The 13049-nt window shown below is 41.3% G+C and overlaps 1 protein-coding gene across 1 annotated transcript; it reads left to right on the top strand.

Annotated features, from left to right (window-relative positions):
• Positions 1–5095: 5095 nt before the first annotated feature.
• On the top strand, positions 5096–11200 carry LOC125744340 (cytochrome c oxidase subunit 4 isoform 2, mitochondrial). Its single transcript, XM_049016032.1, has 5 exons — positions 5096–5276; positions 8771–8870; positions 9365–9529; positions 9705–9836; positions 10056–11200. Exons 2-5 carry the CDS (start codon positions 8771–8773, stop codon positions 10187–10189), a joined length of 531 nt encoding a protein of 176 aa, XP_048871989.1. The 5' UTR covers positions 5096–5276; the 3' UTR covers positions 10190–11200.
• Positions 11201–13049: the final 1849 nt, after the last annotated feature.

The following is a 13049-nucleotide window of genomic DNA, read 5'->3' as shown; positions in this document are numbered from 1 at the left end:
TCGCTGGAGGTCCCCAGCAGATGAAGCCAACAGGATGACATCATCCGCAAAAAGCAGCGACGCAATCCTGAGGCCACCAAACTGGACGCCCCCAATACTCAGGCTGCACCTAGAAATCCTGTCCATAAATATTATAAACAGGACCGATGACAAAGGGCAGCTCTGGCGGAGCCCAACCTATAGTTGGAACACTATAGTTGGAACCTCTTTCTGAAATAAGGGGACCGCCACCCCGGTCTCCCAATCCAGCAGTTGAGCAGTGAAATTACTCCTCTCCAAGTAAGTTTCATTTACATGTTTAAAATTTAAATACTATTTAACCATGTAATATGTACAATAATCATAAAATAGAAATATATTTTCATCACATTTTTAGATTCTTTTGCATTGCTTTAAATAGGTAAGACAACGTGATGACGAATGAACATACTGCATTCTTAAGACTGTGATCATAAATACATATAATTACTAATAAACTAATGTACAGAGAAGCCTATTCACTCCCCCCCCCACACACACACACTCTGTACTTGACAAGACTCCCCTCTTTTCTGTTTCTGATTTAGTCCCTTTGTGTAACCGATCCGGTCATAAGGGTTCTTAAATAAACTAAGCCAAATATATTATGTTCTGACTGTTCGATGTTGGAACTGCCCATCACATGCCTAAATATCATAATCCTTTTCCTTCATGCCTCCTTCAGCTGGCGTGGAGTGTTAGCTGCGTTTGCTGGAGGACAGATTGACTTCATAATGCTTTTCAAGGCCTAATTCCTCCCACAATCTACATTCCTTTTTTTCATTTTCATGAAAGAAATAGGACAAAACAAAGTGAAAAAAAATGACAAATGGTATCTGTGCTGGAAGAAATTTTCAATGCTAATGTGGCATTGAGTGGGAAGCTGAACAGCTCAGGGGTCCATGGGACAATGGTGTCTGTGGGGTGGGTTACATCACTGCGCTCTGAGCCTTGTTCTTTGTGAATGAATGGGGGCACGTGCCGCTTGGTGGGGGGACAGTCTGCGCCCTGCGGGTTCCGCGTCTGTCCCGTGCTTTGTGCACACAGCTGTTATCATCATGTGAAACGTCAACCATAGCCTGCCCCTCCTCTTTCGGGCTCCCACCGGGACACCACCCCATTCACACCCAAACAGATCCGCTGTAACATTCATCTGACAGGTGTCAGGGTGAGGCCGAACACTCAGCTGGCCCCGGTCTGACGACACACCCCAGTCTGTCCAAGTCCAGGCCCCATTCATCACTGGCCAGTGTGAACCATGTCCACTTGGGCTGTCTCCCAGTCCCAGAAGTTCTGACCTGCTGACCTACTTGACGGCGTTAGCCAATCACATGTGGCCTGTTTAACCTAACAATGCAGAATGCACCTGTTCTGGACTCTCTAAGTGATTTTTTTTCCCGATATATGTTGAGAAACAACTCGGTGACTAACGTGACCAATGGTGCCCATTCAACGGAGTTGGACCATGATGACTCTGATGTTACAGTAAAGCCTTGTACAAGGAGCAAAGTTCACAGTTTTTGTCTGGCGCATGCAGTAAAACAACATACAGTGAAACGCTTGCGATGGCAGATTCATCAGCTGTGCTGTATAAATAGGGAATACATTATTTACATAGCAGTATCTGAATCTGCCAGAAATGCTTGTTGTTATATCTAAGGTGATGCTTAGATTATGATGCTTATGAGATTATGTACGTTGCAATATATGCCATGGGGTTTCACAATGTTTATATTATATCGGGGACCCCCAGACAGCCCACATTTTTGCTCACTCCGAGTTTCCTACCAGAAGGTCTACATTTTTGCTCCCTCCCAGCTCCCTACCAGACAGTCCACATTTTTGCTCCCTCCCAGCTCCCTACCAGACAGTCCACATTTTTGCTCCCTCCCAGCTCCCTACCAGACAGTCCACATTTTTGCTCCCTCTCAGTTCCCTACCCAGGGACTACTTTTGAATAGCAGGGATAAAGGTTTCACTTTTATTAGTTCTCAAACAATCACACATCCATTAAATCATCTTCAATAACTATTGATCCAGCTCAGGGTCACAAGGTTATTATCATTAACAAAAACTAAAGTTAAAACAAAACATTTTCATAAATAAAATAAGGTACAAAGACAAAACTCACATCCATAAAACTACAACTAAATACAAATTATGAATATTGCTTCTGAAACTAACAAATAAAATAACCAACTCCAAATACTTTCCGTTACCATTTTTAATACTATTTACTTGTATGTAATGATTTGTTTATCTTTAATTACTCTTCATAATACCTGGAACAAACCACTGAAAACTAAACTGGATTTCAAAGTGAAAACTTTAAACAATATAAAAATAAAAACTAAATTTATAAAAAAAAAAAAAATCAAAACTGATTGACACTGCAGGGCCGTGATGAGCCTGGAGCACTAAGACAGGCATACTCACATGCAGATTATAGGGCCAGAGTCCTAAACTCTGGGATAGGATGCCAGTCTGTCAGAGCGCTAAGACATGCACACTCACATGCAGATTATGGGGCCAGAGTCCTAAATTTGGCAGCCTAAGCCTACAGGACTAACCACTAAGTCATGGTGGCCCACAAGGTAAACCATTCATACGTATCCCTTTTGTGTGGCTGCTGTCTTAAGCGGTGATGAAAGCGAAAGCGAAAGCAGACTATGTGAGACTTTTATCATGGATTTGCTCCATTCCACAGTATGTGAACCAGCATGTGTGGGCATGTGGATACCCATCGCACAGCTGCATCCCGTTTCATTTATCATTTTGTTTACCTCACCCTGGCTAATGTTTGTCCCATGGAGGACCGGATCCAGAGGTACCATTTCAGACCAGAAGATCCATTTCCGCTACTCACACACAGCAGAAACAGCTGCAGTGATATTGCTTCCTATGCTTGTGGTTTTATTTCCTTTACGGACAATATCATTCACTTGTTTATAATATTTCTATGTTAAGGTTATCATTCTCGAACTGGAACCGGGCTCCTGCTTAATTCTTGTTGAGTGGAAGTAGCACTAAGACACCATTCATTGAGGTATCCACAGTGGGAACTATCTGCTGTATGCTTCCTAGGTTAGGATCCAAATCCTTTGTGACCCTACAAAAGTTAAGCAGTTCTGTAAAAGGGACTTACACTGCCACCCACTGACCAGTAACAGTATATAAACACATAAACACTGAACATATAGTGTAATTTTACCATTGCTGCAGATTGTATTAAACATACTACCTTGACCCACCATGCAACTTAAAGCCAATGAAATGAAAAAAAAATCAATATGTAAAAGTTGAAAGTATTTTCAATATGTAAAGCATGGATCTATATACTATTGTTTTTCATTAAAAGAAATATTCCATTAAAGAAGAGGAGATGTTATAAGAAAAATGTTTTTGTGTGATGTGCTCCAGGTTCCGTGTGACCCTGCTCCGGACAATGGGTTGGAAGATACAGAACAGGGTTATGCTGACTTAAATAAATTTCAACCAGATCATGTTCTAGATCGTTTGGTAGAAACAATGGAGTAAAGGTCTGGTGTTTAATATCAGGAGAAATGCTTCAGCAGTACAATTGACAATTGAGTCTAATGCCATAGGTGAGCAGTGACAGCTGCTTTATATACAAGTCTGTCATGTACATGAATACTGAAGTAATCATGCTTGGGCTCACAGGAACTCTTCGGTGTCCAAAGTACCATGTCTGTTCAAAGTTCTGGAGCAGGTAGCCTCAGCTCGGCTTCAGTCGTACTTAGACACACACAACACTTGAAAGAACTTGAAAGATCCCAGTCTGACTTCCATCAAGGAAGCGGCACTGAAACTGCTTTAACTAGAGTTGTGAATAATATAACAATGGTGACTGTTATCACTGCTTCATGCACCATTTCGTCTAAATATTGTAATAATGGATTCTCGCATACGATTGGCAAGTATCTCGGGGCAACTCTTGCAGCATTTGTCAGCCTGGAAAGAGGGATGGAAAAGAGGGATGCTCGGTGGAATACCGTAGGAGGTAGTTGAAGATGAGTTGGAGACGAGTTAAAGTCAATGGAAGGAAAATACATGGATGAAAAAAGGGATGAAGGAGGGTTAAATGAATGAAAGTTGGTTGAATACTTTTGAGTGGCACACTGGATGTCTTCAGCAAGTTTGGAGGTTTTGTGTTTAAGACTGACTGAATGGAAGCAGTGTGAAAAAATTCCCAAGACAAGTCTACGGGAAAATGGAATGGAAAGAGGGATGAAAAAGAGGGATGCAGGTGCAATATCAATAAGATAAATACAAGCACACTTGTATTTGAAAAGTGGAGTTTCTAGGTAAAAAAAACTGTAGAAGAAAGGGATCAAAAATCATGGGAATAATAATAAAAGCAATAAATAAAAAAAACTTCAGAATAATATGGGATTACTTGCTCAATCACAAAATGAATTGAATTAAAAGAATAAACTGAAATTTTTGACTGCACATTGTGGGAATGACAAAAATATATGGACATATGGATGGTCATATGTATAGTTTTACACATTTTAAAGTATTTGATACTGATTTTGAGAAACAATGTGGTGATAGCTCTGTAGAATGTGCTGCCCTTTTAAAGAGGCATCGTGAGGGCAGCTCAGAGAACCAGCCCAGGAAGCTGAACATAAAATCTGTCCTTAAACGCTCCCCCTGTGGTCTCCATTTACCCCCCCCCCCCGCCCCTCTTCATTTAAAGCTACAACTAGGCCTGTGAAAAACATCACCAGATGGGAAGCATGCCAATCCAAAGGGACTCTGCCCAGAGCCGAGGCGCTGCTAAAACTAACGCAGAACTGGCCTCAATTCAGAACTCACTGGCCTTTTTTCAGGGCCCGTCCATTCCCCGTTCACTGGGGAGAGACAGCTCACCTCCTTTCAGACTCAGAAACAGCCCCGTGGGCTGATCAAGACACCACTAAAACTTAGGATGGGACTAACAAGAAGATAGTTTCCCAGCTATGGTCCTTCAAGCTCAGCCCCCCTGCGTGTCTGCCAGCAGTCACATGCCTTTGGCCTGTTTACATAGACTCCCCGAGTCTGTGAGCCCACCCTCCTTCTCCTCCTCCCCTCCATGCCTCTCTTGGCCAGAGTATCAGGGTGCCTCCGCCCGTAGCCTGAGAGCGAGACAGAGAATCGGAGAAACGTGGTGAGAGCCCTTGGAAAAGGACAGATTTTCTTTAAGTTTCCCCTGCAATTCCGACAGCCAAACGGTCCACTTTGGGGAAAGAGCAGTGAGTACCTGTTGCATGCTTTGCATGTCAAGGTCTTGACCGTGTTGTCGAGTTTGTTTCTGCAACTGTAGCTGAGCAAAATTATTTGAAATTAAACACACAAAAAATTCATGAACAGGTTTCACTAAGGAAGATATGTTGAAAGATAGCATTGCTTTAGTTTTTTTTAGAATAAAGAATTATTATTCTTTTTAGAATTCAGTGCCTGGGTCTATTTTAGTCTGTCTTGCGTTGTTGGTAACAGTTACTGTCAAGTTTTGCAACAAACAAAGAAGTAACTGCCATCATTCATGACCATTTTGGAATAGTATCAATGAGTTTATTACAAGCTAAAATGGTGCGTCCTGCCTCGATTGTCTTCAAAGCTTGTATACAAGTTAATATCCTAAGTTAAAGATTCTGTGCATGGAGGTCATTAGGACAGTGCTTCATGGCTGGGGTGCCACACAGCTGTCAAATCTGCCAGATCTTTCACTAGAAGGACAGACAGACTTGAACCACAGCCATGTAGGCTGTTTACTATGTTTTTAAAATACCACACTCTATATGAGTGTATTTCACAATCACCATATGAGTTTTGACTGTAAAAAATAATTCAGGTATAAAATATGACATTTGTTCTTGGTGAGCCCAACTTTCAAGGCAGGTTTCCGAAAGATTATAAAATACTGGCTTAGATTACAGTCTTTTTATGCAGTTTTCAGATGGACTAGGGAAACATCCTCTACAGGTAACAGATACTGTGTCATTTTATACCCTCTCAGTTTTCCCCTAAATAGTGTAATTTTTAACATCTGCAAAGCAGTAAGTGCATTTCTCGAAACAATTCATACAAACAGCACCACACAATTTGTTACCTGCAAAAGCCTGTAACTTGCTCAAAATCCTTAGTTCATCCCTCAAAAGTAAATATTTATGCCATTGAAATTATTGCCATCAGAATGGCAGGTCCTTGTGTCATTGATCATGAACCAGATGGTCAAAATGCTTCGCCAAACTGTTAACAGAACAGTCCACTCTGTAAGTACTTTCCGGTGTGAACTACAGTATGGTTGAGGTTTTGATGATGAGTGAAAATGCCCAAGGTTGTACTTTTTCTGTATGGTGTATATCAGTTTCAACAGTACAAAGTTACCTTTACTGCAACACACACACAAACAAACATTTTATAAATATACATACATATGTGTGTGCAACAGCATATGTACAGTATGTAATTGTATAAAGTAAATTTACTGTGTACTGTAAAATGCAAATGGATTACTGTAACACGAAGCATTGCAGTAAGTATACAATATTACAGTACAGTGCACATTGTTGGATTACATACCTCTTGTCTCTATGAAACGTATCAATGATTGAAGAAACGGTTGTTTTCCCAGCATTTGACTGCACTCTTCCACCAGCCTCGCCCATTGTAAGGCCATGACTGAGGACATGGTCCACAACTGTGGCCCTTATTTCATCAGAACGTGCCTCTGCTCTTGGCCTCTTCTACCTCTTCCTCTGTTTTGCCTCCCCACCCTTTCACCATGCAGCCTTTCTCCTCTTCTTCTTACTTGCTGTTGACCCTTTCCTTGTTCTTCTTCCATTGTCAAACTGTAACACTGTGTTGTGCTCTGTAAATATATGCTTGCCTACTGAAGGTTGATGAGATGCACCTCTGAGCTATTTTAGAGAAATAGCTGGTTGATCACTGGTCGATCTAATGCTTCAAACTTTCTCCTCTATTGGTGAAAGTCAAGATTCAACTGAGAGCAATTCATCAATTCAGGACACATTTGTATAAAAAAACTAATGGAAATGTATAGAGAATATGTTTGAGAGATTATGACAACTGGTTCAACCATTTTTCATATAATGACTTATGCAATGAGCTAATGCCTAGATGTTTTGGGGGGCTATTCAACAGAATACCAGTGTAATACATGCTGACCAACATGTCATAAATATTTGGTAATGCAGAAATCAGCAGATGATTGTACATAATCATTTGCATTACCGTGCCAAAGCATTTGCAATTTGCAAAATGAGACATTGCATTTATGACGTAGACAAGTGACTCCATGATGTGGAAGTTATACAAGTAGTTATTCTGAAAAAGTAGAATTCTACAAGTAGAATTTCTGAAAAATAAACGAAGGCAACTCAGAAAAACTGTAACTTCCACAAAACAATAAAATCTCCTACTAGACAAAAAGCTCATTCAGATGAAATGTGACAGTGAGAGAGAATCATAAAAAGGTAGGTTTCTAGACAATATCATAAATGTCCCCCGAGAGGCAGATTGCCTGAGAGACAGCATTCATGAGCTACGCAGAAACAAAATGACTTCCAGGCAGGAAAAGCAAGACAAGCATTTACTTGTGTGGGGTTTTTTTTTAGAAATTGGGGGGTGGGATTTTAACTCCACCCCCATATGCACGGGACTCTCTAAATTAGGGGTGGGGAATCTGTTCCATGGAGGGCCAGTGTGGGTGCGGGTTTTTTGAATGACCCTCCAGTCAGCCAATAATAAAACAGTGGCTCTAAACTCCAGTCCTGGCGATTCACTGCTATAGGCTGATGGAGAGGCCATCCCAAAGACCCACACATATACCGGCCCTCCATGAAACAGGTTCCCTTCCCCTGCTCTAAACAGTGTGAAGCCTGTCCCCAGTTTCTTTATTTTTTAAAATCTACTGATGTGTCAGCAAAACCATGGTCATTCTGCAGCATTACATTTGACATTTTCATCATTTCATCTTTTGTGATTAACTTTGCATTCAGAATGCCAATTAGTTCTTTTGCCTAATTTCTGGGCTTTATTTTTCAACAACAGTTGCACCAAATGAAAAGTCAAAGCCATTACAACCTTATATGTAACCATCCATCCATCCATCCATTTTCCAAACCGCTTATCCTACTGGGTCGCGGGGGGTCCGGAGCCTATCCTGGAAGCAATGGGCACGAGGCAGGGAACAACTCAGGATGGGGGGCCAGCCCATCACAGGGCACACTCACACACCAGTCACTCACATACACATTCCTACGGGCAATTTAGCAAGTCCAATTAACTTCAGCATGTCGCTGGGCTGGGCTGGGCTGGGCTGGGCTGGGCTGGGCTGGGCTGGGCTGGGCTGGGCTGGGCTGGGCTGGGCTGGGCTGGGCTGGGCTGGGGGACTTGAAGTGGGAGAAAAACAGGCACAGGTGCTCACCTTGTTATTCAGCACCAGGTGCACATGCTCCCCTTGTTATTCAGCACCAGGTGCCAGTACTCCACTTGTTATTCAGCACCAGGTATCAGTACTCTGAAAAGTATCTATCAATATTCTATAATTAAACAATACAGGATCTGTATTATCAATACTATTCTTGCAATTTAATCGATAGAATTTGTAAACATTGAGTACCCTGGATCGTAGACGTTAAGAAAGCTTTAATTTTATCCAGTTAACTGTCGCTGAATTAACCAACCTTGCGAATTCAGCTACCCTCGCTATCATGCCTTTCAGATGCTGCGAATGACGGCTTGGCGCCTCGGCAGCCTTTTGTCAAGACGTGCGACGGTGGCAGCGACTGGTGGTAGTGTGAGGATGGCATCCCAGGGGCATCGTAAGCACGTGTTTTGTTATATGTATACGTATTGAGTTGCCATTGAAAAATAAACGGTATTAAAGATACAAAGCACCGAGTGAAGTTGATAAGTACGCGTGGTTTTCCGCCACAAACAAATGAACGTATGAGCATGGCGTGCACTTTGCCAACAGAGGGCGCTGTCGGCCAAGGAACTGTATTGAACTGTACATCCCTAATGTTGAAATGCAAGCAAGGCATGGTGCCTTTAGGTATTTAGGAATCAAATGGATCTGCCGAACTATGAAAAGACAGCAAGTAGACGTTTTTTTTTGTTTGCCCACGTTGCGCGTGTTAAACTACCAACTACGGCCGTGCAAACACAAACCATTTAAATGGAAAAAGCAACGCGGCTGTCTCGGATTCATATCTTTTAAATTGATTTTATTTTTTTAATGGCAAGTCTAAACTATCTAAACTGCATCACTTTTAGCCTTGATTTGCTTTTCATGTTTGTGTCCTGTGCCGTATAGATGTCTCCACGCAAACAGACATGTCGCTGGTTATGTACTATGACCGTATCGACACCCCGCTGCCAGACAGACCGTACCAGGACACCCTCAGCGCCGTGGAGAAGAGCCTGAAACAAAAGGAGAAGGGGCCTTGGACCCAGCTCTCCAAGGAAGAAAAACTTGCCCGTAACATCAGCTTCCATATTCGATTCTTCCTTTCGTACCTGTGTACCTAACTACAGTCAGTTAGCAAAACTGATTGCTTATTTAAAAAGTTACGTTGACTTCCTCCGTTTTTTCGTTTCTTTAACATTCCCTCCTTCTGTCTCTTCGGTCCTTCTTGTGTCACACGCTCACACAGTCTACAGGCTGATGTTCAGAAAGACCTACGCAGAGATGAAGACGCCGTCTCATGAATGGAAGACGGTCTTGGGTGGAGTTTTATTTTTTATCGGCTTTACGGGACTGGTGGTCCTCTGGCAGCGATATAACGGTGGGTTGGCGCACAGCTGGTGTAGCTCCCATCATGTCAAAAAGCCAATTAGTGAAATCTCCATGCTCTTCGTACATTTTAATACCATAAAAACATTACAGTAGATACACTTCAGTATTATCTCAGGGCTGTGATAAGTCAACTGTTCTACACATAATAATTTACTACAAGGTTTATGGTACCTTATGAACGATTAAGATGGGTGTCTTTGTGTTGTAGTGTTCCCTCCACGACCTCACACGCTGGAAGACGAGTGGAAGGCCCAGCAGTTACAACGGATGATTGACATGAGGATCAACCCCATAGAAGGCTTATCCGCCAAATGGGACTATGACAAGGGCCAGTGGAAGTAGGGTTCTTGGTTTGGGGGCTGTTCTCTGAATTCTGGCAATGGCAGGATTAACTCTGCATGGTGTGTAATTAGTCCATCCTTCTCTCTATCATGAATGTAACTTGTCCATCAATTAGCACACACCCTACACACTTGATCGCTCCTCATGAATGACATGGTGCCTTTTCCACACTGTTAATTTACCGTTACAGCATAAGCAGGTTTTCACTAACCTAAATCAGTCATACTTCCTGTGATTCTCTGTCTCCAGGCTGTTAATTCACATTTACTTTACATGTAACTTACATGAATTCTCCTTGTATGGGTATTATACTGTATTTCACTATAATATAATCTATTAAACTTGAAGGTAATCGAAAGGAATGTCTTCATATCAATCAACGATCAGGCATTGTGCTTCTCTATATTTAATATTATGTTTTACTACATTGATAGCAAAAATGACATAAGTAAGGATGAAGAGTAAAGACGAAGTACTGAAACATGTTGGTTTTCTTCCAAATCCAAAAAAGGTTTTGGGTCAGTGATCATGTTCTGTCAACGCCTTTCATTAGTTTAATAGCTTTTAATTTAAAAGTAATTTTATGTGTTTAATACACAAATTCATTTTACGGTATTGCACTTCTATTAGCGGTGCACATAAGCAGCCAGGGGCATAAAATGTAATTGGTTTGGAATTAATTGATGCCGTTTGACAAGTAAAGACAGAGGAACTCCCTTTGTAAAGGATGGCATCTCAAACCGTGGCAGCTAGTAAGGTCTCGATGCTTCCCCAGTGAAAAATGAACCAACCTTCTTTCAGCAGTCATTCATTTAAGGTCTTTTTATTGTAATTCCTGGTAACTTTTACTTTCGAAAATATAACTCCACCTTGAAATGTCAGAGCTAATCTGCATCCTGATTTCATGTAACAATATTATACTTATTCAACTACACTTCATATATAGCTGCTTATACTGTAATTAAGTAGGTCAAATTATGATGTAGTAAATTGATTAAAGTGAAATCTGCATTTTTGAGACTCATGCCCTTCAATTACATACTTGTCAATTCAAATATGTTTTTGTAGAGGGAATAAGCGTAAGAAGAAAACCGTTATAAAAATCCCAGTCTAAACAATATTTTGAAATTTATTTCAGTCTACAAGTACATGAACATTCCCTTTGAGTCATTTATTTGCATGGTCCTTGCTTTGCAATATCCACACAAACAACAGCCAGGTACGCATGGCTGCTTGCCCACCCTCATAGCAGTCTTGAATGACAAGACCATCTGTATTTAGTGACAGTGTGTCACAAAATATGCTTCATATTTTCAGAGTATATGTGAAGTCTGATGTGATGAGATGGTCAGAAAGATGCTCAATAAAACAAATTATAGCATCTGTCCATCCATGCATTTTCCAAGATCAGGTATTGGATTTAATGTCTCGAAAAGCCTCGTGCGTATGCCAGGAACTGCAAAGGGAAAGGCGTGTGTCTTTGGGCCATAGGAGGATGCTGAGGGAATTCCAGGAACACCTTTTGCACTCTCATACTAAGCTACTGGATGGACTGAAATTCCTTTTTATGTCTTTTTCTTTAGCTTGACATTTCCTACAGATATTTTAACAAAATCCCAAAGTTAAAAATATCTCACCCATTCATTTTCATTTATCACATGTCCCATCATTACTGTGACCCCCTGCTAAATAAGCAGTTATGGAAGATAGATGGGCCTGTCCAGTCAAGGTCATAGCAATGTCAAGGCTTATCTCAGCCAGTGCAGGGGCTACATCCTGGACACAAAGCCAGTCACCAACCAGAATAGCATGTCTTAACTGTAGGAGGAATTCTGAAAAAAATGAACACATGAAAAACGAGAACACAGATGACTGGGGATGGTTTTGTCGCTATAAACATAAAGTAAGAATGTGGCTCTTTGGAGCTGGTCCAGCCAAACAGGCAGAGGAGCCACATCTGACTCCAGGATAGAGAGAGCTGGGCTTCTCTCCCAGCGCAACGTAGCTGAAAGTGAGCAGCAGGAGCCCTTCCCTACATAAGGGTCACCTGGCTACCCGTCTCTCATTTCCCTGCTGTGTTTACAGACATTCTCATGCTGCCAATTCAACCAAAGCAGTCAGCAAGCAGGAAAAAGAAGGCAACTCTTTCTGGATGACATTGCTTAATAAAATGTCCTGAAGAATTTGCCTATTATTATTATTATTATTATTATTAATTCTCTTTACTTTCTTTTGTTAATGGAGAAGAGCTTGAAATGATCCATTCTGGTATTGGATAGCCATGCTGGGAGGTGAACCACAACTGACAGACTCACCATGACCCACCCCCCCACACCCCCCCCCCCAAAGAAAGAAAGAAAGAAAGAAACAGTTTTTGAAGAATGAGACATTTCTGAAACAATGGTAATGAGGGCAATTCTCCAACAGATCTCCTGAATCATTCAATTATGAGGATGCTGTTCGGCTGTGATCACCCGCACTGGGGTGTGCTACATTATTTCTGCTTAATTTTCTTGCGATAATATACCTTCACATTCAGCTTTACATCTGTCACTGGGAGTATCTGGTTTATTCTGTGTCATTAAGTATTGAAAGAAACTTCTTTCACCACTATTGAAGAACCATAATTATGGTGTAATATTGCAACTACTCCTGTTAGAACCACAGCAGTGTAACTATTTAGGTAAGCATGTAAGGTAAGACTAATTTAATCCAGTTTATCTGGACGTCATATATCTATTCAGAGACAGTGTAACGTATGATCCTGTCAAGTGACAGCAGGAAGTGGGACAACAAAAGTAGTATTTGTGAGACTAATGCCCTAGACCTCATGAAATATTCATTTCAATTCAGATATTCT

This window comes from Brienomyrus brachyistius, chromosome 6 (genome assembly GCF_023856365.1).
Source record: "Brienomyrus brachyistius isolate T26 chromosome 6, BBRACH_0.4, whole genome shotgun sequence".
In the NCBI taxonomy this organism is placed as follows: Eukaryota; Metazoa; Chordata; class Actinopteri; order Osteoglossiformes; family Mormyridae; genus Brienomyrus; species Brienomyrus brachyistius.
This window is presented reverse-complemented; position numbering and strand designations above follow the sequence as displayed.

What these genes read in the sequence shown, in the direction of transcription:
- LOC125744340 (XM_049016032.1), top strand. Translation starts at nt 8,771, where the DNA reads ATGCTGCGAATGACGGCTTGGCGCCTCGGCAGCCTTTTGTCAAGACGT. An exon ending in GATGGCATCCCAGGGGCATC is followed by an intron (nt 8,871 to 9,364) that starts GTAAGCACGTGT and finishes TGTGCCGTATAG; the next exon opens with ATGTCTCCACGCAAACAGAC. An exon ending in CAAGGAAGAAAAACTTGCCC is followed by an intron (nt 9,530 to 9,704) that starts GTAACATCAGCT and finishes ACGCTCACACAG; the next exon opens with TCTACAGGCTGATGTTCAGA.